This window comes from Cynocephalus volans, chromosome 4 (genome assembly GCF_027409185.1).
Source record: "Cynocephalus volans isolate mCynVol1 chromosome 4, mCynVol1.pri, whole genome shotgun sequence".
NCBI lineage: Eukaryota > Metazoa > Chordata > Mammalia > Dermoptera > Cynocephalidae > Cynocephalus > Cynocephalus volans.
The window spans coordinates 37,438,228-37,463,817 of NC_084463.1; the positions used below are offsets into that span (position 1 = coordinate 37,438,228).

The window sequence follows — 25,590 nt, forward strand, 5'->3', positions numbered from 1 at the left end:
AAGTAACTTATTTATTTTTATTTTTTGGCGGCTCGCCGGTACCGGAATCAAACCCTGGATCTTTGTGTTATAACACAACTCTCTAACCATCTGAGCTAACTGGCCAGCCCTAGAAACTCTTTATATATTAAACTTATTATAATTATATGTTATTATAAGTTGTTAAAAATATATTCACATGGTGCTGATAACACCAAAGTCTGAGGCTTGATCCCTGTATCAGCCAGCCAAAAAATACACACACACACACACACACACACACACACACACACACACACACACACACACACACACACACACACACACATTCAAAATAAGGCATGTAAAATGCAATACAAGGGTTTGAAATTTTTATTTTAATAAAGACATTTTATCTAGTTTAATACAATTATATATGACATAACTACATAGTTATCTATACCACTTATATATACAATTACACTTATTATTTAATGGTCATATTTTAGCTCTTTATGTATCAGGCACATTAGCCATCTATGATCCAAGTGGCCAATATTGTTTCCAGGTTTCCCGTGCATGGCACTGCACAAAATAACCTCCACCAAAAGGAGAGGGGGTGAAGGGGCCTCAGGATTGCATAGATCTGGGTTCAAAGTTCACACGAGCTCTATGACCTCAGGTGAGTCACCGAATCTCTTTGAAACTCAGCATCCCCTCTTCCAGGTGGACGTAACGACAGTCCCTGTTTTTCAGCATCTGTACAATTACTGCGCTTGGGGTGATGCCCCTAATGCTGACTAATGTTCCATTCACCCTCCCCAGAGCCATGGGGCCTGTCTCCTGCTCCCAGCCCTGTCCACCCTGGTGAAGCAGAAATCAGGAGCAGAGGAGAAATGGCTTCTTTATTAGAGTCATGAGTACAGGGGCTGGGGATGGGGGGCAGGCCTGGAGGTGTGGGGGCATGCAGAGTGCCCTGGGATACGAAGGTCAAGGCTGGGTTCCACAGCAGGTCACAGGCTCCGCACGGCTTGCTGGGGCTTCCCTCAGGCCAGCAGGGGGTTGAGGACACTAACGATACGGTTTTGGAAGTGTGCCACGCAGGTGAAGAAGTCGGGACCCCGGCTGTAGGGATCCATGGTGAAGGAGGCCACACCATGGGCCAGACCGTTGAGGGGGCTGCCCCCATCACACTGGGTGGGCAGCAGGCATGTCAGGATGTCCCCGTCCCTGCTCCACCCTGCACCCCAGCCAGCACCACTGACCAGAGAGCTGCTCCCACAACTTCCTGCTCCTGGAACCACAAATCCAACCCCAGGCCCTTTGCATGCTCTGTTCCCTCTCTCTGCATGCTGTTCCCCACACCCTTTGCCTGGCTAACCCCTAGTTGAATTTTGGGTCCCAGATGACTCCAGGAACTTCCTGGCACCCCCAGGCTGGGTCAGATGCCCCCTGAGGCCCCCAGCAATCACAATGTCTTACAGCCCCCCACACTTCCGGGTCTGGGAACTACAAAAATGCAGGCCTTGCTCTGTCTTGTTCCCTGGGGTGTCCCCAGGTGCCAGCGCAGGACTTGGCACATGGTAGGTGTTTAGTAAGTGCTATTTCTCTGTTTCTCAAGTTAAAATTCTCAATCCTGCTCCCCACCACACCCCGAGTCTCCTTTGACCTGGATTCGCTTTTTCCTGCCACTGGGAGCTCAAGTACTCACATGACACCTCCTCCCGCCATGAGGAGCCCACGCTGGGTCTGCACCTGGCCTGGCCATACCTGGCAGATTCCACCCTGGTGGGTGAGCACAACAGTGCACACACTGTTGTGGCAACAGTGGTCTTTGGGGGTCACGGTCATGTTGACGACCCTTGGGAAGCAGGAGAGATGGCCCCCAGTCTGCCAGGTCCCCCAGCCGGCCACCTGGCAGCTGGTGCCAGCTTCCACGATGACATTCTGCTGGGTCAGCGGCACCAGCGCCACGTTGCTGGTGAGGTTGGCCTCACGGTCCTGCTAGGGAGGGAAACTGAGTCAGGGGAGAGAGGAACTACGGGGCCTCACGGGGCCACAGCTAGGACAGAAGTGGCAGCAACATGAATTTTGATCTGTAAGTGGTTTGATTGCAAATCCCGGCTGGGGAAGTAACCTGCTGTGGGATGCTGGCTAAAGCCCTCTCTGGGCCTCTGGTTCCTCCCCCACAGAAAAAGAATAACAAATCATTCCTACCACAAAGGTGGTCTGGTGCATAGAAGAAGACCCTGAATGCAAAAGGGCTTACCCTGGAAGTGCAGATACAAACAGCAAGGCCAGTCGGCCAAAAAACAGTTAAAAAATCATAATGCCCAATGTCAGTGAAGCTGTGGGAAAATGGGCAGTTTTAAATTCTGCTGGAGAGGAGGGTAAATTTTTCTGGTCATTTTAGCTGCCTGGGACGGAGAAATTTTTGTAAGAACAGTGTATGAAGAAGTTCCCTGAGATTCTGTTGTAACAAAAGCACCTGGAAACAACTTCAGCGTCCCCCACAGGGGCTAGATAAGTGGCCTGTGGTGTGTCTCAGGACGTTTGCTGTATTTTTTAAACCATCAACGAAACACACACGTGAGTTCCTCTCTCTCTTAGGCCCCTCGGGTGGTGCCCCCCACCCCCAGTGCGTCTCCAGCTGTAAAAATGAAGCCATAGCCAGTCCTATAGCGAGGGGCTCCTCCGCTGAGGTCAGGAGGCTTCTCCCACACATTTAATGAAACTTTCAGTTCCAGTAGTTCTGTTACACTCTTTCCGAAGGTACTAATCTCTTTGTAAATATCCTCCTTCATATCCTGGAAAATTTTTTTCTCATTTTGTTGGGTCACCTAACTGATTGTTTTTGTATCTCACTGAGTTTCCTTAAGATTGTTTTTGGGGCTTCCAGTCAAGATGGCAGAATAGATGGTTCCCAGTGTTACTCTCTCCCACATATCGACCAATTTACAACTATTAAAAGCAATGACAGAAAATCTCAGGCTGCTAGAGCTCAGGGGAAGAGGAGGAGAGATCTGCAGAGTTCATGTAGGCAGAAGAAGCCACAGTGAGAGAAAGAGAAAGAAAGGATCACTCTCACCATTTCAAATCCCAGATGCTTCCAAGCTGGAGCTGGTGAGTGCATGGAGCAAGAGCTGGCAATGCTTGGACGTGGCAGGGGAGAAGAGGGTCTTGGTAGCCTTCAGACCAGCAAGACTGCTAACAGGGTTCCTGTGGATGCAGATAGGAGTGAGGAGCCAGAACAACTGAAAAAAGGAGCCACTCAGAGGCTGGAGAGTCATTGCAAGGGTTTAGAGTGCGGATGGTGGGGGAGACGGGTGAAACTGGGACACAGCATGGACAGCTGATCAGCCCACCAATCAGTGCAGGACCACTTAGTGGAGACCAGTCAGGAATATGGAACCGTAGGGGGTGAAGTTTGCTGAAAAGACTCAGGCCCAGATCAGAATTTCCACAAACCTACATGTACCAGATCTCAGATGTCAACAATTAAAACCTGAGCTGCACAAAAAGCCTTCTGCAAGGAATCAGCAGCTGAGCAACAATTTAGCTCACCTCCAGAGCTCAAGTGCTGGTCCCCAAAAGAAGGTCCTCCATTTTAGAAGTAAGCAAAGGAAAACAAATTAGTTCCAGTGTAGAATTTAAGTAATGGGAACTGCAAATAATCCAACACAGAACTGAAAGAAAAACCAAAATACCCACAGACCAGAGACAAAGTTTGATATTAACTAGTAAAGGTCTAATACCACCAAAGAATACCTGTAAAACTTAGAATGACTGGAAGCTTCCTGGGCTCCCAAGCCAGGGATCACAGAGGCCTGGGGGCCTCAACCATGCCCCTCTGCTTTTGGAACCAGGCCAGCAATGACCATCAGGCCACTGCAGGAAGCACCCTGATCACCTGAGCCATGGAAGTGGGGCACCAAGGGCTCTGGCCATGCCCCCTCACATCCACAACCTGCTCAGTGATGACCACCGAGCTGCCACAGGAAGCACACCAGTCTCCTGAGCCAGGGCAGTGAGGTGCTGAAGTCTTCAGCCACACCTCCGACATCTGCATCCAGCCCAGCAATGACTGAACCACCACTGGAATCCCCCTTGTCTCCCCTGCAGGAATGCGGGGAGTGCCACAGGCCTCAACCACAGCCCCCTTCCTCCTTCTCCCATGCTATTTCCTTCCCCCTTCCCATCTCCTCTACCCCCAACTGCTCCACAATGCCACCTTAGAATTAAAAAATATATATATAACTAAATAAATAAACTTTAAAAAATGTAAAGATTGCTTTCAGAATTCCTTTTCATTCATTTCAAGGATTTCATGCTCTACGGAGATCCTCTTAGAATGAGTTTGTTATAACCTAATACGGTAGAAAAGGAGATGCTCCTAAGGGGAAAGGTAACAAAAAAATGGTAGCATAATTGGACTATCTACTAAGAAGTAACAACCTATTTCAGAATTGGGACTGTAGCAGCTATTTTGTAGGTATTTTAACTTTTGCTCACTGTCATCAAAGCTCATATAAAGTACACTGATGGTAGCGAACATTACAATTAAGGCTCCAGGAGCATAGCTGGCTAAACATCTCACAATGACAGGGTTGAATATTTGATTCATTGTCTATTTGGATATAAAAAATGAACAAAACATGGTAAAGGATGCTGAGAGGGAAAAGTGATTTGAGGAAGCAAACACCCATGATGTTTTCAGGCTGAACAAGTGTAAACCGTATCAGTATAGACATGTGTCCATGTGTGCATCCATTTCTCACTTCCCTTAAAACATTCAAAATGCCTGGCCTTGAAATAACTGAATTTTTCTTTGTTGCCTGTAAAATTATTGCCAGAATTTGAAAGTTCAATCATTTGGAAGATTAATTATTTTATTCTTACTAATACTGAAGTGGTAAATATAGTCAAAATAATTAAATTTTCTACATTTTAACACTTTGATATTACAACTTATGTTCTGTAGGTATTATAAATTCTGAATGTAAACTACAGTATCATTTTTAATTTTTATGTAGTAAAAGGATAATTAAATTATAATCACCCACCATTTTTTTTTTACTTGTGATATTGGACAAGTTACTTTTTTTCCCCTGAAACACTATTCCCTTTTAAAGAAATGGATAATAATATTTGGTCAGCCAAATATAGGGGAGTGTTATGAAAAAATGTGTAGAAGTGGGTGAAATCTTAGCTTTAAATCAAAAAGTTGCTGGCATAAATTTTCCAAAGTGGATAATTGTATAATTGCGAACACGATTTGGAGATGTATTCTTTTCTCATTTTTTAAGAAATATATTTTGATGTTTTGACCACTTATTAGAGTACAATTTAGTTTCACTGTTTACATGTATAATGTTTTACAACCACATCACCACATGTAGAATACATAGTGTATTTCCCAGATAAACAAAACTATGGAAATTCAGTCCCACACTGCCAGCCCCATAAGGAACCCTCAAGGATTCCTGTGCCTAGAAAAAATAAAATAAAATAAAACAATCACAACCATGAATACATGAGGAAGAACAAATTCCACTGGTAGAGCACATAGGCAAATGAGAAAGAGAAAAGAAACTATGTCATTCTACCCCCAAAACCCAATGAATTCGGAAGCCAAACAACAGGGAAATAAAGGAACAAAAGATACTTAAAACAAGCACAAAAAAGTAATTAAATGACAGGAGTTAGACAATTCCTTTCAATAACAACGCTACATGGTAATGGATTGAACTATCCACTCAAAGTACATCAAGTGGCCAGATGGATTAAAAAAAACAGACCCAACTATATGCTACCAACAGGAAACCAGTTTCACCTATAAAGACTCACACAGACTACTAGAGAGAGGACGGGAAAATATATGCCATGCAAATGGAAACCAAAAATGAACAGAAGTAGCTATTCTTATATCAGATAAAGTAGGCTTTAAGCCAAAAACTGTAAAAAGACACAAAGAAGGACATTACATAATGATAAAAGGATCTATCCACCAAGAAGACATAACAATCATAAATGTATATGCTCCCAACATTGGCATACCCAGATATATAAAGCAAACATTATTCCACCTAAAGAGAGAGATAGACCTCAAAACAATCTTAGTTGGGGAACTGAACACTGTCCTCTCAGCACTACCCATATCACGTAGGCAACAAACCCATCGAGAAAGACAGGATTTAAACTATACCAGAGATCAGCTTAACTTGGTGGATATATATAGAACATTTTGCCGAAAAAGTAGAGAATATACATTCTCCTCACCAGCACATGGAACATTCTCCACAACAGACCACATATTAGATCACAAATCAAGTATCAACACATTTTTAAAAATTAAAATTGTTTCATGCACCTTCTCAGACCACAATGGACTAAAACTGAAATCAACAATAAATGATACTTTGGAAACCATACAAATACATGGTAATTAAACGGCATGCTCCTTAGTGACATATGGGTTCAACAAGAAATCAAATAGAAAATCAAAAAGTTTCTCGAAACAAAAGATAATAGTGACCCAACACACCAAAACCTATTGGATACTGCAAAAGCAGTACTGAGAGGAAAGTATATTGCAATAAATGTTTACGTCAAACAAATAGAAAGACTTCAAATAAAGAATCTAACTTTACACCACTAAATAAAGCCTAGGGAAAAAAAAGAACAATTCAATCCCAAAGTTAATAGATCAAAAGAAATAATTTAAAGCACATCAGAACTAAATGAAATACAAACCAAAAATATGATACAAAAGATCAAAGAAACAAAAAAGCTGGGATTTTTATGAGAATATAAACAAAATAGACAAACTATTAACCAAATTAACTGAAAAAAGGGGAGAGAAGATCCAAATAACAAAAATCAGAAATTAAAAGGCGACATCACAACTGACACCTCAGAAATACAAAGAATATCTAGATATTACTATCACTAAGTACATGGCAACAATTTGAAAACCTGGATGAAATGTATAAACTTCTGGACACTTACAAACAACCAACACTAATTCAAGAAGACATAGAAAAACTGAACAGATCCATAATGAGAAATGAGATTGAAGCAGTATTCAGAAATCTTCCAACAATGAAAAGCCTGGGACCGGATAGCTTCACTGCTGAATTTCTACCAAACCTTTAAAGAGGAATTGATACCAATTCTTTCCAAACTATTCCAAAAAATTGAAACAGAGGCCATTCTCTCAAACTCATTCTATGAGGCCAGATGACGCTGACACCAAAATCAGACAGATCACACTCAAAAAAAGAAAACTACAGGCCAATATCCTTGATGAATTTAGACACAAAAATTGTCACCAAAATACTAGCAAACAGAACACAGCAAAGCATCAAAAAGATTATATATCACCATCAACTGGGATTTATCCTAGGGATGAAAGGATAGTTTAACATATGCCAGTCAATAAATGTGATACTCCACATAAAAAACAAAGAAACAAACAAACAAACAACAAAACCAAGAACAAAAACCACAGGATCATATCAATACATACAGAAAAACATTTGACCAAATTCAACATTCCTTCAAGATAAAGACTCTCAACAAATTAGGTATAGAAGGAAGCTTTCTCAATAAAATTTAAAAAGTATATATATGTCTGGACTGAGGGAAGATACAGATTAGAGAAACCTAGGACATGTTTCTCCCATAGAAGACAAGAGCAGACTCTTCACCACCATCACAGCACTCACGGATGACATCATCAGGAACGAGGACCATTATCCGCCCTCCCACTGTGAGTTTTGCCCCATCCCATACTGCTGTTGCCTGTAGCACAGCCCCAGACACTGCTGTTTCCAGAGCCACCCAAACTGGAACTACAGCTCTTACCAGGCCAGATGTGCACAGGGTCCCTGCCCACATTGCTACACCATTCAGCCCGGCCATGTGAGGATCCCCTGCCACAGCCACCTGCAGTGCAACAGACTTTGCTAGCAGCTGTCTACACCCCCACACCAGCCAGACTTACCAGGCATGGGACTCCCATCTAAGCAGCCTCAACGGACGGCACAGCTTGCAGGTCCCCCTCCCATAGTTGCATGCAGCGTAGCCATCACACCAGCAGGACTGGCTGTGGCTGAGAGAGTGAGCAAGGAAGCAGCAGAAACCAGCACTGCTGATCCTGCTGTGAATTAATCCTGCAGCTTCCAAGCCCAAGAGGGAGGGAGTGAAGCAGATGCAATCTGCAGAACCACTGCACCTGCAGCAAATTAACCCTGCAGCTGGTAGAGCCACTGAGGGAGTGAGTGAGGAAGTGGCAGACCCCAGCACCACTGCCCCTGCAGTGAATTGACCCTGCAGTCCCTAGGGCCACTGCAGACAAGAGTGGGGCAGTTGCAGCCATTGCTGCTGCTGTTGTCACCATGAGGTAACTCCATTGAAATCTAGGACATCACCAAGGACACCACAGACAGGAGTGAGGCAGTTCCAACCACTGGCAGTGCTGCTGCCCTCATGAGGTAACCTCCCTTCTGCTGTGGACACTGCAGAGGCATCAAAGCCTGTTGTAGCTAACAGCACCACTTCCACCGCACAAGGTAGCCCTACTTCCGCTGTGGACAGTACAGATGGGAAGGAGACAGGGACAGCCTCTGGTACCACTGCTGTCACCATAAGGTAAACCTGCTGTCATTGCACAAACACCAAACTCAAGGGAGTCAGTCGTAGCTGCCAGTGCTGCTGCCACCATCACAATGAAACCCCTCTGCTGCCACCATCACAATGAAACCCCTCTACTGCTGTGAACACTGTAGATGCAAGAGAGGCAGTTACAGCCACCAGTGCAGAGGCCACCTCTGCAAGTTACCCTAGCTGTTGCTGCAGTCACTGTAGCTGCACAGGCAGATGTGGAGGTCACTACAGCCAAGTGGGTGGCTAGTGCAACTATCACCGCTGGAGTCACTGCCACCACCAGCACTACCGGATAGGCACCATCATTGAGCAAGCAGCCTGCCACTGCTGGAGCCACTGCTGCTATGCAAGCAAACCACCAAAGCCACTGCCACAACCGCTACCACCATAAGGGTGGCATGCTACCATAGCAGCAGCCATAGCAGCCACTGCAGCTGTGCAGGCAGAGAGCCAACCACTCATCTGAATTGACACAGAGAGGGTCACCAACAAAGTCCAGGCAAAGAAAGTAAAAGCTGAAGGAATTGCTCTTTCAGATGACTAAATATCAACATAAAGATATTAAAAACATGAAAAAAAAATTAGTTCAACAAACGAATATAATGACTCTCAAGAGCGAGACCCCATAGGACAGGAAATATTTGAAATGACTGAAAAGGAATTCCGTGTAAAAATCTTTAGGAAACCTAATGATATACAAGAAGACACACTTAAGTGACACAATAAACTGAGCAAAACTATCCAGGATATGAAGGAGGAAATCCACAGAGATTAATACTTTTAAAAAGAATGTAACAGAACTCATGGAACTGCAGAAGTCATTCAATGAAATAAAAAACACAACTGAATGCTTAAGCAACAGGATAGAGCAAGCAGAAGACAGAATATCTGATCTTGAAGATAATCTCTTCAAAATAACTCAGGCGGCTAAAAAAATTAATTTAAAAATATGAAGATAATCTAAGAAAGATATCAGATAACCTTAAGCATACAAAAGTCCAAGTTATGGGTATTCCTGACAGTGAGAAGAAAGGAAAAGGCATTGAGAACATACTCAGTGAAATCATAGCAGAAACCTTACCAGGTGTAGGGACAGACATGGACCTTCAGATTCAAGCAGCTCAAAATCCCTAAGCAGTTTCAGTCCAAAAAAGGTCCTCTTCAAGACACATTGCAGTCAAACTGTTCAAAGACAAAGACAAAACAGAATCCTAAAGACTGGAAGAGAAAACTGTCAAGTCACATTTAAAGGTGTCCCCATTAGTCTAATGGCAGACATCTCAACAGAAACTCTAGAAGCCAGAAGAGAAAGGAATGAAAAACTCAAAATACTGAAAAAACAAACAAAAAAACAAACAAAAAAAGCTCCCTGACAAGAATGCTATATCCAGTGCAGATATCATTTAGAAGTGAAGGAGAAATCGTTTATTTCCCAGACAGACAAAAACTACTAGAATTCACCACTACATGACCAGTGCTACAAGAAATCTCAAGGGAGTCCTGCATCTGGAATGCAATAGAAGATAATCACTTCCATGAATACACAAGAAAGAAAAAAAGCCACGAGTAGAAAAAAATGCAAATGAGAAACAAAAATAAACTGTATCTTACCACTTCATAAAAAGAAAAACATCAAAGAAAAACAATAAAAGGGGATGAAAGAAACATGAGATATTCAAAACATCCAAGTCAAAAATGATAAAATGCCAGAAGTAATACAATACTTTTCAGTAACAACCCTAAATGTATGGATTAAATTACCACCTCAAAAGACACATGCTGGCTAATTGGATTAAAAATCTAGACTCTATTACATGCTGTTTACAAGAGACACATTTCACCTGAAAAGATACACACAGACTAAGAAGGAAGGGATGGAAAAAGTTATACCAAAAAAATGGAAATCAAAAACGAGCAGGAGTAGCTATTCTTGTATCAGATATGATAGACATTAAACCAAAAATAAAAAGAGACTAAGAAGGCCACTATATAATAATAAAGGGATGTATCCAGCAAGAAGACATAACAATCATAAATATATATTCTTCCAACATTGGAGCATTCAGATATATTAAAAAAACACTATTAGGCTTAAGGAAAGAGATAGACCCTAATATATAATACTAGGGGACCTAAAAACCCCTCTCTCAACATTAGACAGATCATCTAGACAACAAGTCAATAGAGAAACACAGGATTTAAACCACACTTTAGACCAAATGGACATGGCAGATATCTACAGAACATTTCATACCACAACTACAAATATTCATATTTCTCACTAGTTCACTGAATAATCTCCAGGATAGAGCACATGCTAGGTCACAAATCAAGCCTCAATAAATTTTTAAAAGTTGACATCATTTCAAGTATCTTTTTATACCACAATGTATTAAAACGAGAGATCAACAAAAACTGAAACTCTGGAAACTATACAAACACATGGAAATTAAACAACATGCTCCTGAATACCAGATGGGTCCAAGAACAAATTAAGCAGGAAATCAAAAAATCTCTCAAAACTAATGAAAATAGTGAAACATCAAACCAAAACATGTGCGATGCTGCAAATGCAGTTCTAAGAGGGAAGTTTATTGCATCAAATGCTTGCATCAGAAGAATAGAAAGTTTCCAAATTAACAACCTAAAACTACACCTCAAAGAATTAGAAAAACAAGAACAATTCAATCCCAAATGAAGTAGACAGAAAGAAATAATTAGGATTAGAGCAGAACTAAATGAAATAGAAACTCAGAAAAGAATACAAAAGATCAATCAAACAAAAAGTTGGGGTTTTTTTTGAGAAGATAAATAAAATACACAAACCATCAGCCAGACAACTTAAAAAAGAAGAGTGAAGACCTAAATAAAAAAATTAGAGATGAAAAAGGAGACATAACAACCAATACCACAGAAATATAAATAATCATTACAGACTATTATGAACAACTACATGCCAACAAATTTGAAAACCTGGAAGAAATGGATAAATTTCTAGACTAAACCAAGAAGAAATAGAATATCTGAACAGACCAATAACAAGCAAAGAGATTGAAGCAGTAATCAGAAGTCTTCCAACAAAGAAGAGCCCACTATCAGATGGCTTAACTGCTGAATTCTACCAAACATTTAAAGAGGAATTAATACCAATTCTTTTGAAGCCATACCAAAAAATTGAAACCGAAGCCATTTTCTCCAAGTCATTTTAGGAGGCCAGTATCACACTGATACCAAAACCAGACAAAGTTGCAACAAAAAAAGACAAATACAGGCCAATATCCTTGATGAACATAGATGCAAAAATCTTCAACAAAATATTAGCAAACAGAATACAGCAGCACATCAAAAAAAATTATACACCATGATCAAGTGAGATTCATCCCATGGATGCAGGGATGGTTCAACATATGCAAACCAATAAATGTGATACACCTCATCAAAAGATATCAAGGAAAACACTGTATGTTTATCTCAGTAGATGTAGAAAAAGCACGTGACAAAATTCAATATCCATTCATGATAAAGACTCTCAGCAATTTAAGTATAGAAGAAAAGTGTTTCAACATAATAAATGCCATATATGAGAAACCCTCTGCCAATATCACCCTGAGTGGGGAAAAGTAGAAAACTTTTCCCTTGAGAAGAAAAATGAGACAAGGATGCCGCTCTCACAACTCCTACTCAAATATTTCTTGAACTACTAGCCAGAGTAATCCAGCAAGACAAAGAATAAGGGATATCCAGATTGAAAACATGAAGTTAAATAGTCTCAATTTGATGATTACATGATCCTATATATAGAACAGCCCAAAATCTCTACAAAATACTCTTAGAGTTGATAAATGTCAGTAGCAAAGTTGCTGGATAGAAAATCAACATGCAAAAATTGGTAGTGATTTTATACTCCAACAATGATCTAGCAGAAAAAGAAGTCAAGGAAGCAAGCCCATTTACAATAGTCACAAAAAAATTAAAGTGTATGGGAATCAAGTGCATGAAGGAGATGAAAGAATGTCCACAGTGAAAATTATTAATCGCTGTTGAAAGAAATTAAAGAGTACACAAAAGATGGAAAGACACTCCTTGCTTGTGGGTTGGAAGAATTAATATTTTGAAAATGTCCATACTTCTCAAAGCAATCTACAGATTCGATGCAATACCCATCAAAATACCAATGTCATTCTTCACAGAAATGGAAAAAACAATCCTAACATGCATATGGAGCAACAAAAGACCCTGAACAGCCAAAGCAATCCTGAGCGAGCAATCAATCAATCAATCAATCAATCAATCAATCAATCAATCAATCAATAAAGCTGGAGCATAACACTACCTGAATTCGACCTATACTACAAAGCTATGTAACCAAAACAGCGTGGTTCTGGGATAAAAATAGACAAATCTCTATAATGAGAAATACAAACCACTGCTGAGAGAAATCAGAGAGCATACAAGAAGATGGAAAGATATCCCATGCTCTTGGATTGGAAGAATCAACATAGTGAAAATGTCCATACTACCCAAAGTGATATACAAATTCAACGCAATCCCCATCAAAATTCCAATGTCATTTTTCTCAGAAATGGAAAGAACTATCCAGACATTTATATGGAATAACAAAAGACCATGCATTGCCAAAGCAATGGTGAACAAAAAAATAAAGCTGGAGGCATAACACTACCTGACTTTGAACTATACTACAAAGCTATAATAACCAAAACAGTATGGTACTGGCATAAAACCAGACACACTGATCAATGCAATAGAATAGAGAACCCAGAAATCAACCCACACACCTACAGCCATCTGATCTTTGACAAAGGCACCAAGCCTATACACTGGGGAAGAGACTGCCTCTTTAGCAAATGGTGCTGGGAGAATTGGATATCAATATGCAGGAGAATGAAACTAGACCCACACCTTTCACCATACACTAAAGTCAACTCAAAATGGATTAAAGAATTAAATATACACCCTGAAACAATAAAACTTCTTAAAGAAAACATAGGAGAAACACTTCAGGAAATAGGACTGGACACAGACTTCATGAATACGACCCCCAAAGCATGGGCAACCAAAGGAAAAATAAACAGATGGGATTACATCAAACTAAAGAGCTTCTGCACAGCAAAAGAAACAATTAAAAGAGTTAAAAGACAACCAACAGAGTGGGAGAAAATATTTGCAAAATATACATCTGACAAAGGATTAATATCCAGAATATACAAGGAACACAAACAACTTTACAAGAAAAAAACAAGCAACCCAATTAACAAATGGGCAAAAGAGCTAAGTAGGCATTTCTTTAAGGAAGATATACAAATGGCCAACAGACTTATGAAAAAATGCTCAACATCACTCAGCATCCGGGAAATGCAAATCAAAACTACACTGAGATACCATCTCACCCCCGTTAGGATGGCTAAAACCCAAAAGACTCTGAACGATAAATGCTGGCGAGGTTGCAGAGAAAAAGGAACTCTCATACATTGTTGGTGGGACTGCAAAATGGTGCAGCCTCTATGGAAAATGGTATGGAGGTTCCTCAAACAATTGCAGATAGATCTGTCAAATGACCCAGCTATCCCAGTGCTGGGAATATACCCAGAGGAATGGAAATTATCAAGTCGAAGGTATACCTGTTCCCCAATGTTCATCACAGCACTCTTTACAATAGCCAAGAGTTGGAACCAGCCCAAATGTCCATCATCGGATGAGTGGATACGGAAAATGTGGTATATTTACAGAATGGAATACTACTCAGCTATAAAAACGAATGAAATACTGCCATTTGCAACAACATGGATAGACCTTGAGAGAATTATATTAAGTGAAACACGTCAGGCACAGAAAGAGAAATACCACATGTTCTCACTTATTGGTGGGAGCTAAAAATAAATAAATAAATTCACACACACACACACACACACACAGACACACACACACACACACACACACAAAAACCAGGGGGGGGAAGACGACATAACAACTACAATTCCTTGAAGTTGATAGGACAAGCAAACAGAAAGGACATAGTCGGGAGGGAGGGGGGAGAAGGAGGAGGGAGGGAGGTATCGGTAATGGGCCACAATAATCAACCACATTGTATATCAATAAAATAAAATTAAGAAAAAAAAATAGTCACTCAGACCTGCAGAGCCAAATAAAGAACCCAGAATTCAACATACAAACCTGTGGCCAACTGATCTTCAGCAAAAGCAACAAGTATATAAATTGGGAAAATGACAGCTTCTTCAATAAAAGGTGCTGGGGAACCTGTACATCCACATGCAGAAGAATGAAACTAGACCTGTACCTCACACCATATACCAAAATCAACTCAAAATGGACTAAAACTTAAATATACATCCTGAAACTATAAAGCTCTTAAAAGAAAACAAAGGGGAAACACTTCAAGAAGTAGGACTGGACAAAGATTTTATGAATATGACCCCGAAAGCATAGGCAACAAAAGGAAAAATAAACAAAAGGGATTATATCAAAGGAAAAAGCTTCTCTACAGCAAAGGAAACAATGAGCAGAGCAAAAAGGCAACCTACAGAGTGGGAAAAAAATCTTTGCAAACTATGCGTCTGACGAAGGATTAACATCCAGAATATACAAGAAACTCAAACAACTTAAAAAATTTTTTTAAAAAGACAATTATAAAATGGGCAAAGGAACTGAAGAGGCATCTCTCAGAAGAATATAAACAAATGGCCAATGGACACATCACTCAGCATCAGGGAAATGCAAATCAAAACCACAATATTATACAATCTCATCTCAGTTAGACTGGCTATCATCAAAAAGAGGTAGAACAACAAATACTGGCAAGGATATGCAGAAAAGGGAACCCTCCTGCATTGTTGGTTGGACTGTAAATTGGTGCAGCAATTATGAAAAATGGTATGGAGATTCTTAAAAAACTTCAGATAGATCTGTCATATGATCTAGCAATTTCACTGCTGGGTAAAAACCCAAAGGAATGGAAAGCATCATGTCAAATGGATACCTGAACCCCCATGTTTATCACAGCTCTATTTGCAGTAGCCAAGAGTGAGAACCAACTTAATGTTCGTCATCAGATGACTGGATAAAAAAAATGTGATATATGTACACAATGGAATATTATTCAGCTATAAGAAAGAATGAAATATTGCCATTCACAGCAACACTGATTAACTTAGAGAAAATCATATTCAGTGAAATAAGCCAGGTAGAGAAAGAGAAATACCATATGTTCTCACTCATAATTGGGAGTTAAAATAATAAACAAATAAGTGAAAGAAAGAAAGATACAACATTCACAATAATACATTGAACTTTCAAAAGGACAACTGAGGTTACTAGAATCAAGAAGGAAAGTATGAGGGAGGAATGGGTAAAGGGCCATGAATAGCAATGATAGTGTATATTATTGAATATAATAATTACTTTGATGTGAGCATCACATATTGCATGCAAGTATCGATGTTCAACTCTGTATCCCATGTATATGTACAATCAACTTTGTTACAATAAAAATAAATTATTTAAAAAGCCATATGCAAAAAACCCACTGCCACTATCACCCTGAATGGGGAAAAGCTGAAAGCTATTATTTATGAACAGGAAATAGACAAGGATGCCCACTCTCACCACTCCTACTTAATATAGTATTGGAAGTACTTGCCAGAGTAATTCGACAAGATAAAGAAGTGAAGGACATCCAAATAGGAAAAGATGAAGTCAAATTATTCCTGTTTGAAGATGCCATGATTTTATACATTGAAAACCTGAGACTCTAAGAAAAAACTCTTAGAGCTGATAAATGAATTCAGTGAGGTTGCAGCATACAAAATCAGTATACAAAAATCAGTAGAATTTTTATACTCCAAAAATAAACAAGAAAACAAAAAATAAACAAAAAAGCAAGAAAAAATAAACAAGAAAAAAAAGAAAGAAATCAAGAAAGCCAGCCCATTTAAAATAATCACAAAAAACAAAACAAAACAACACACACACACACACACACACACACACACACACACACACAAAAAAAAAAAAACTAGGAATAAATCTAACAAAGGAGGTGAAAGATCTCTTTAAAGAGAAATACAAATCTCTGCTGAAAGAAATTAAAGCGGATACCAAAAGATAGAAAGACATTCCTTGTTCATGACTTTGAAGAATCAAGGTAGCAAAAATGTCTATACTACCCAATACCATCAAGAAATTCAATGCAATCTGCATCAAAATACCCATGACATTCTTCCTAGAAATAGAAAAAATCAATCGTAACACTCATATGGGATAACAAAAGACTTGGAATAGCCAAAGCAATCCTGAGGAAAAGAAAGTAAAGCTGGAGGCATTATACTTCCCATCTTAAAACTGTATTACAAATCTATAGTTATCAATACAGCATGGTACTGGCATAAAATCAGACACATGGACCAATGGAACAGAATAGAGAACCCAGAAATCAACCTATGTATTTAAAGCCAACTGATCTTTGACAAGGGCACCAAGAAGATACAATGGGGAAGGGAACCTCCCCAATAAGTAGTGCTGGGAAAACTGGACATTCATATGCAGAAGAATGAAATTTGATCCGTACCTCACACCATATACCCAAACCAATTCAGAATAGATTAATAAACAAATAAACAGAGAAACAGAGAGAGAGAAAGAAAGAAAGAATCACAATAATACATTGAACTTATAGAAGAGAGAAAAGAACTGTGGTTACTAGAGGTGGAAAAGAGGAGGGGATGGGAGATGGAGAGGGAAAGAGGCTAATGAGAAATTGGTTAACGACACAAAGGAGGATTATGTATTGTAATGATGACTAAGCTAACTATCCTGATGTGACCATGACGCCTTGTACACAAGTATTGAATGTTAACGCTGTACCTCACATATATATATATATATATATATACATAAAATAAATTATTTAAAAAAAACAAAAATAAATTGATTTAACCTAATGATTTCCATATGATTTTTGTTTTCTCATTCTTCTCCTCTAAAGAGTCCAATTTCAGTGTCCAAAATGGGGACAAGGGGATTCCAGCACCATCACTGACCTGATCCTTGTGGGATATTTCAATTACTTCCACGATGAGGTCCTCTTCTTATTCCATTTTTCCTCTGGTCAATTTAGCAAGTATCTTAGGAAACAGAATTGTTATCATCTTAGCGTTTCTGGATTTCTCTCTTCAGACACACATGTATTTTCTTAGGTGTCATCTAGCCTTTCTTATCACACTTTTTTTTAAGCACACCTGTAGTTTCCAAATTGTTCTTTAGCATTTTGGCAAACAGGTAAGTCGTATCTTACAAATTCTGTGTTGCCAGACCTACCTCATCTTACTTCTGGAGACAAATGAGTGTTTTCCATGCAGTAAGGATATCTGTTACATGCTGAGATGTCTGCTTACCATGAATTGGTCTGTGTGTGTGGCACTGGGTCTGGGAGCCTGGATTATCAACTTCTTTGCTTTCACGGTGCCTTTCTAAACTTACAATCCTCCCAATATTTGGCCCTTTTGTTGGTGACTATATTTCAATGTTTATCTATCTCTAAATTGTTTTTCATTTTTTTGTTTCTATTTTTTTATTTAATTATGTATTTAATTATCTTTTTATTGACAAATTATAATTGTCTATATTTATGTGGTACAATGTAACATTATGTATTTGTATACACTGTGGAATGATTGGATAAAACTAAGTAACATATCGCCTTAAATCCTTTTCATTTATTTCTCCTAACTGCATCTTTGTACACTTTGTCCAATATCTCTCCCCCCCCTTAGCCCCTGCTAACCGTTGTTTTTGCTCTCTGCTACCATAAGTTCAATTGTCTTAGATTCCACATGTAAGTGAGATGATGGAGCATTCATCTTTCTGTGCCTCACTTATTTCACTTAACATATAACATCCTAAAGGTTCATCCACATTGTTATAAATGACAGATTTGTCTTCCCTTTTTAAGGCTGAACAGTATTCCACTGTGTATAAATACCACCATTTCTTTATCCAGTCATTCATCGGTGGAACCTTCAGTTGACTCCTCAGCTTGGCTGTTGTAAATAACGGTGCAATAAACATGAGAGCGTAGACGTATCTTTGACATACTGATATCAAATTCTTAGGATATATACTCAGAAGTAGGATTAATGGATAATATTGTAATTCTATTTTCAGTTTTTTGAGGAAACTCCATACCATTTTCCACAGCGGCTCTACTAAATTACATTCCCACCAACAGTGTACAAGATTTCCCTTTTTATCACATCATTGCCAACACTTGTTATCTTTTGTTTTTTGATAATAGTCATTCTGATGTGAGGTGATATTACAATACAGTTTCAATTTGCATTTCCCTAATGATTAGTGATGTCGAACATTGTTTTACACATCTGTTAGCCATTTGTACTTATATATTTATGTTTTTTACTCTCTATTCAGGTCCTTTGCATATTTTTTATTGGGTTATTTGTGTGTTTTTTGCTATTGAGTTGTTTGAGTTCCTTCTATTTTTTGATATTAACCCCATATCAGATGTATGGCTTACAAATATTTTCTCCTAATTTAAGATATTTCCAAATTAAAACTCCTTGAGATAGTAAATTTTATTTTCTACAGGTCCTTATTAAAACTTCCAGAGATGGTAAACTCTATCTGCATATTTTCTACAGATCTCCATCATTTGTTGCTATTCTAGCCAAATATAAGAGACTCAGAATCTATTGATTTTGTTTACCACAGCAGACTCTGTTTAAAAAAAGCCCTTATGGGGAGGAAATCTACTTTGATTAAAGTTTCTACTTAATTATTCTTAATCGGGTAAATATCTGATTAATTTACTCTCAATCCTTGTGACAAGTAAATGTAACAGATATTTATGCTCCAATTTATACTTTGGGCTGGTTATTTATATGTGAACATAGGTATTGTAAACAATTTTACAAACACATTTGTTACTGGAAACTAAAGGCAAAAATTCAAATGACCAAGGAAGTACAATTAGGGGAATGTAATGTGGAGCCAGGTCAGTTTCCCTAAGGATTAATTATGAGAAACTTTCTGCTTAAGTAATCACAGCGTAGTTCTCCAGGAAATCCTAATGAGATCATGTTAGACAAAACAGTTCTTTAATTCTGACTCAACACATTCTCATACACACACAAATAAATATTATATTTTTAATGTTTTCAACTTTAGGCTGAAAATAAAAATTTAAATTGTGATTAATTTGATTTAAACACAATCAATTTGGCCATTTTAGATTAGCTGGCTGGTTAAATTAAATACACTATAGGGCCTCTAGTTTTTCATCTCTATCTTACAAAGAGGGCAGGCTTACAGATTTTAATGCATGTGTGTGTGTGTGTGTGTGTGTGTGTGTGTGTGTGTTATATTTTTCATGTACACGATTGAGAATGAGAAATATGACTTTACCTTTTCATTGCAGGTTCTAATCAAGTACAAATTTAATACATGGATGAATACTTGGAGGTAACATGAATTTTGCATTCTCTCAAAATTACAGCCCATTTTAGAAGTAACACTACGAGTATCTGGAAGTGATGTTTATTAACAACAAAATATTTATTCTATTTTTTTTTTTTACATTTAAGCACAGTCTAAATTTTCTTCTGTTTCTTTTGAAAGTGCCTTTACTTCACTAGTTCCATTTACCTACTACTGGTGAATTATTTATCTCAAATGATATTTTCTTATTAATTGTGTTTCTCTTACTGAATATTACAAAATGCATACAAAATTTTAACTAAATGCATCAGCATATCAATAATTTGGGTTGCTTCTCAGGCATATAAACCCAATTAACAACACATTTCTAATAGCTTTATTTAAATTTTGTTTAACATCATCAAAGTATAAGAAATAATGCTCCCACTGCTGGGCAGAAGGCGGGAGCACATATAGGGTCCTAGGCAGGAGCCATGGGAAGACCCCCAAGCCCAGCAAAAGGGAGATGTCCACAGGGTCTAGGCAGAAGCCACAGGCAAACCCACTCACCTGGGAGAAGGCAGAAACACTAAAACACAGTTCCATGTGGGCGGTACACCACAGCCACTGCCACTGCAAGGGCAGCCTTCCACCACAGTAGCCCCCACAGCCACAGTGCATGTGGCCTGCCACCCAGTTGACTGCATTAACATAAAAGGAGAGGCACTAGCAGAGACCAGGAAAAGAAGAGGAAGTATCTCTCAAAGCCCAGTCCAGAGTAGTGGAAGCAAGTGCTCAACCAGATGACCAAACATCAATATAGAGAGACTAGAAATATTAAAAATCCAAGAAAATATGACATCACTAGAGGAATACAGAAATTTTCAAGTATCAGATATTATAGAGCAGGAAACACCTGGAATGACTAAAGAGGAATTCAAAGCAACAATCTTAAGGAAACTCACTGAAATACAAGTTAGAGTCAGTTAACAACATAATGAAACAAGAAAAAAATATCTAGGATATGAGGTAGGAAATTTTCAAAAAAATTAATATCTTAAAAAGAATGTAGCAGAACTCAAAGAACTGAAAGATTCACCAAGAAAACAAAAAACACAACTGATACACTAAGCAGCAGGCTAGAAAAAGCATAAGAAAGAATTTCTGATCCTGAAGATACCCTTTTTGAAATAACCCACTAGGTCCAAGAAAAAAGAAAAGAGGAAAAAAGAATTTTAAAAAATGAAGAAAACATAGAATTAGCATACAACTGTAAGTGCACATTCAATCATAGGTGTTACAGAAGGGGAGGAGAATGGAAAATACATTGAAAACTTATTCAATGAAATAATAATTTAAAAACTTCCCAGGTATAGGGGCACATAGAAAACTTCAGATCAAGGGGGTGCAAAGATCCCCAAACAGTTTCAATCCCAAAAGTTCTTCTTTGACACACATTATAACAAAACTGGCAAAGCTCAAAGACAAAACAAAGAATCTTAAAAACAGCAAGAGAAAAGCATAAAGGCACCTATAAGGGAAACCCTTTCTGACTAACAGCAGACTTCTCAACAGAAACTCTACAGACCAGAAGAGAATGGGAATATATATTCAAAAGACTTAAAGAAAAGAACTGCCAGCCAAGAATATTATATGCAGCAAGGCTATCACTCAGAAACGAGGGAATAATTGTGTATTGTACAGAAAAATAAAAACTGCAGGAGTTCATCACCGCATAGCCAACCCTACAAGATTGCCAAGAGAGTCTTGACCTGGATTACAAAAATAATAATCACTACCACTAATACAAAAGAAATAATAAAATGCACTGGGAGAAGAACTAGCAAACAAACATCAAAGACAAACAACAAAAAGAGGGGAAAATAACAAAAGTTATTTAAAACATCCAAATGAAAATCAATAAAATGTCATGACAATACCTTTCAATAGCAATGCTAAATGTAAATGTATAAAACTTTCTATTCAAAAGGCACAGAGTGACTAACAAACTAGACCTAACTCTATACTGTCTTCAAGAGACTCTACTTACCAGTAAAAACACATAGACTAATAGTGCAGGAAATGAAAATGATACACCACATGACTGGAAACCAAAAAATTAGCAGAAGTAACTATTCTTATATTGGGTAAAATAGACTTTAAACTAAAGCAATAAAAAGAGACAAAGAAAGCCATGAAATAATGATAAAGGGATCTCTCCAGCAAGAAGACATAACTATCATAAATATATATTCACCCAACACCAGAGCACACAGATGTACAAAACAAACACTAGTAAGCCCAAAACAAAAGAGATAGACCTCAGTAAGATAATAGTAGGGGTCCTGAAGACTCCCCTCTCAGCATTGGACAGATCATCTAGTCACCAAATAAACAGAGAAACAGAGGATTTAAACTACACTTTGGACAAGTTGGACGGGGCAGATATCTACTGAACATTTCAGACAACAATTACAGAATATGCATACTCCTCAAAAGCACATGGGATATTCTCCAGGATAGACAACATCTATCAAATCAAAACTCAAAAAATTTTAAAAATTAAAATCATTTCAAGTATCTTTCAGACCAAAAGGGATTAAAACTAAAAATCAAAAACAGATGAAACTCTGGAAACTACATAAATACATAGAAATTAAACAACATGCTACTGAATGACCTGAGTCCAACAAGAAATTAAACAGGAAATAAATTAATTCTTGAAACTAGTGAAAATAGAGACACATCATACCAAAACCTGTGGGATATTTCAAAAGCAGTACTAAAAGAAAATTTGTTGTAATAAATGATTACATCAATGAATAGAAAGATTTGAAATAAACTACCTAATGCTGTACTTCAAAGAACTAAAAAAACAGGAACAATCCAAACACAAAGTTAGTAGATGGAAGGAAGTAATTATGAGCAGAGCAGAACTAAATGAAGAGACCCAAGAAATGATACAAAAGATCAATGAAACAAAGTGGTTTTTTGAGTAAACAAAATAGACAAGCCATTAGCTAAACTAACTTAGAAAAGAGAGAGAAAACACAAACAAAAATCAGAAATTAAAAAGGAGACATTACAACTGATACCACAGAAATATAAAGAATAATTAGAGACTATTATAAACAATATGCCAACAAGTCTGAAAATCAGGAAGAAATGGATAAACTTCTAGATACAGACAAACTACCAAGATTGAACCAAGAAGCCATAGGAAACTGGAACAGACCAGTAACATGCAGCAAGATTAAAGCAGAAATCAGCAGTTTCCCAACAAAGAAAAACCCAGTACCACGTGGCTTTAATGCTGAATTCTACCAATCCTTTAAAGAGGAATTAATACCAGTTCTCTTCAAACTATACAAAAAGTTGAAACAGAGGCCATTCTCCCAAACTCATTCAATGAACCCAGAATCACCCTAATATCAAAACCTGACAAAGATACAACAACAAAAACAGTCCAATGTCTCTGATGAACATAGATACAGAAACCCTCAACAAAATTATAGGAGTCGGAATACAGTAACACATCAGAAAATTATATACCATTATCAGTGGGATCCATCCCAGGGATGCAAGGATGTTTCAACGTATGCAAGTCAATAAATGTGATATATGCAAGTCAATAAATGTGATATACCATATCAATAAAATCAAGTAGAAAATTCATATGATTATCTCAATAGATGCAGAAAAATCATTTGACAACATCCCTTCCGATAAAGATTCTGAGCAAATTACATATAGAAGGAAAGTATCTCAGCACAATAAAAGCTATATATGACAAACCCACTACCAATATCATCATAAGTGGAGAAAACCTGAAAGCTGTATCCTTATGAACAGGAGCAAGACAAGGTTGACCCCTCTCAACCCTCCTGTTTTACATAGTATTGAATGCACTAGCCAGAGTAATAAGGCAAGAGAAAGAAATAAAGAGCATCCATACTGGAAAAGACAAAGTCAAACTGTCCCTGTTTGCAGATGACATTATCCTATACATAGAAAAACCTAAAGACTCTACCAAAAATCTCTTAGAACTGATAAAGGATTTCAGTAAAGTTGCAGGATACAAAATCAACAGACAAAAATCTGTAGTGTTGTTATATTTTAATAATGAATTATCAGAAAAAGAAGTTTAGAAATCAAGCCCATTTACAGTACTTACCAAAAATAAAATAAAATAAAATATATATATAGGGGTCAATTTAACAAAGGAGATGAAAATCTCTACAATGAGAACTACACATCACTGCTGAAAGAAATTAAAGAGGACTCAAAAATATCAAAAGGCATTCCATTCCATGCTGCTGTGAAAATGTCTGTACTACCCAAAACAGTGTGAAATTGTCCTTACTACTCAAAGCAACCCACAGATTCAATGCAATCTCCACCAAAATACCAATGATATTCAATACAGAAATAGAAAAAAAATTCCTAGCATTCATATGGAACTACAAAAGACTCTAAAAAGCCAAAGCAATCCTGTGGAAAAAATAAAATGAAAATAAAACTGGAGGCATTATACTGCCTGACCTCAAACTATACTACAAGTCTCTACTAACCCAAACAGCATGGTACTGGCATAAAAATTTCACTTGGACCAATGGAACAGAATAGAGAACCCAGAAATCAACCCACATTCTTACAGCCAACTGATATTTGACAAGAAGAACAGGAGCATACACTGGAGAAAGGACTGCCTCTTCAATAAGTGGATCTGGGAAAACTGGGCATTCATGTGTGGAATAAAACCAGACCTGATCCTTTCACCACATACCAATATTAACTCAGAATGGATTATAGACCTACATATAAAACCTGAAACTATAAAACTCCTAAAAGAAAACTTAGGAGAAACACTTCAGAAAGTAGGACTGGGCAAATACTTTATAAGACCTCAAAAGCACAGGGAAAAACAAAGTAAACAAGTGAGATTATATCAAACTAAAAAGCTTCTGCACAGCAAAAGAAACTATTAACAGATCAAAAAGACAACATACAGAATGGGAGAAAATATTTGCAAACTATGCATCCAACAAGAGAATAATATTCAGGATATGCGCATAACTCTAACAACTTAATATTAAAAAAAATAAACAAGTAACCCAATTTAGAAAATGGGCAAAGTAGCAGTATAGGAATTTCTCAAAGGAAGACATACAAATTGCCAGCAGACAAAAAATGTTTGCACATTTTACCTTTATACTATTCGATTGTTTAATTATTTAATTTAAATGGCATAATTAAAGTAAGCAAAAAGGGATTTTGTAGATTTTTACCATCAACTTCATATTTTAGTTTCTACAAAGGAGCATACATGACAGTCAGAACTTAAGACTGTTGAGCTTTGAACCCCTAAATTCACTCAAATTTCTAGTGAGTGATAAAGAGTGGTAGTGTCTTAGAATAATAATAGAAACTGAATGAAACATATTCCTTAAAATTCATGTGTTGTCTCATATTAAATTGTTTTGTAATTTGTTCAGCCTT

General features: G+C 37.9%; 1 protein-coding gene across 1 annotated transcript; it reads right to left on the minus strand.

Annotated features, from left to right (window-relative positions):
• Positions 1–1,004: 1,004 nt before the first annotated feature.
• On the minus strand, positions 1,005–20,772 carry LOC134376013 (azurocidin-like). The gene is made up of 3 exons (XM_063094710.1): positions 20,662–20,772; positions 1,729–1,959; positions 1,005–1,151 (listed from the first exon to the last, which is right to left on the minus strand). The coding sequence occupies exons 1-3, from the start codon at positions 20,770–20,772 to the stop codon at positions 1,005–1,007; spliced, it is 489 nt and encodes a 162-aa protein (XP_062950780.1).
• Positions 20,773–25,590: the final 4,818 nt, after the last annotated feature.

Bases quoted from the DNA above. Each gene is read 5' to 3' on its own strand.
- LOC134376013 (XM_063094710.1), bottom strand. From the start codon at position 20,772: ATGCACTGTGGCTGTGGGGGCTACTGTGGTGGAAGGCTGCCCTTGCAG. The intron at 1,960-20,661 runs GTGAGTGGGTTT...CCTCCCTAGCAG, and splicing joins GTGTTTCTGCCTTCTCCCAG to GACCGTGAGGCCAACCTCAC. The intron at 1,152-1,728 runs GTATGGCCAGGC...CTGCCCACCCAG, and splicing joins ACCAGGGTGGAATCTGCCAG to TGTGATGGGGGCAGCCCCCT.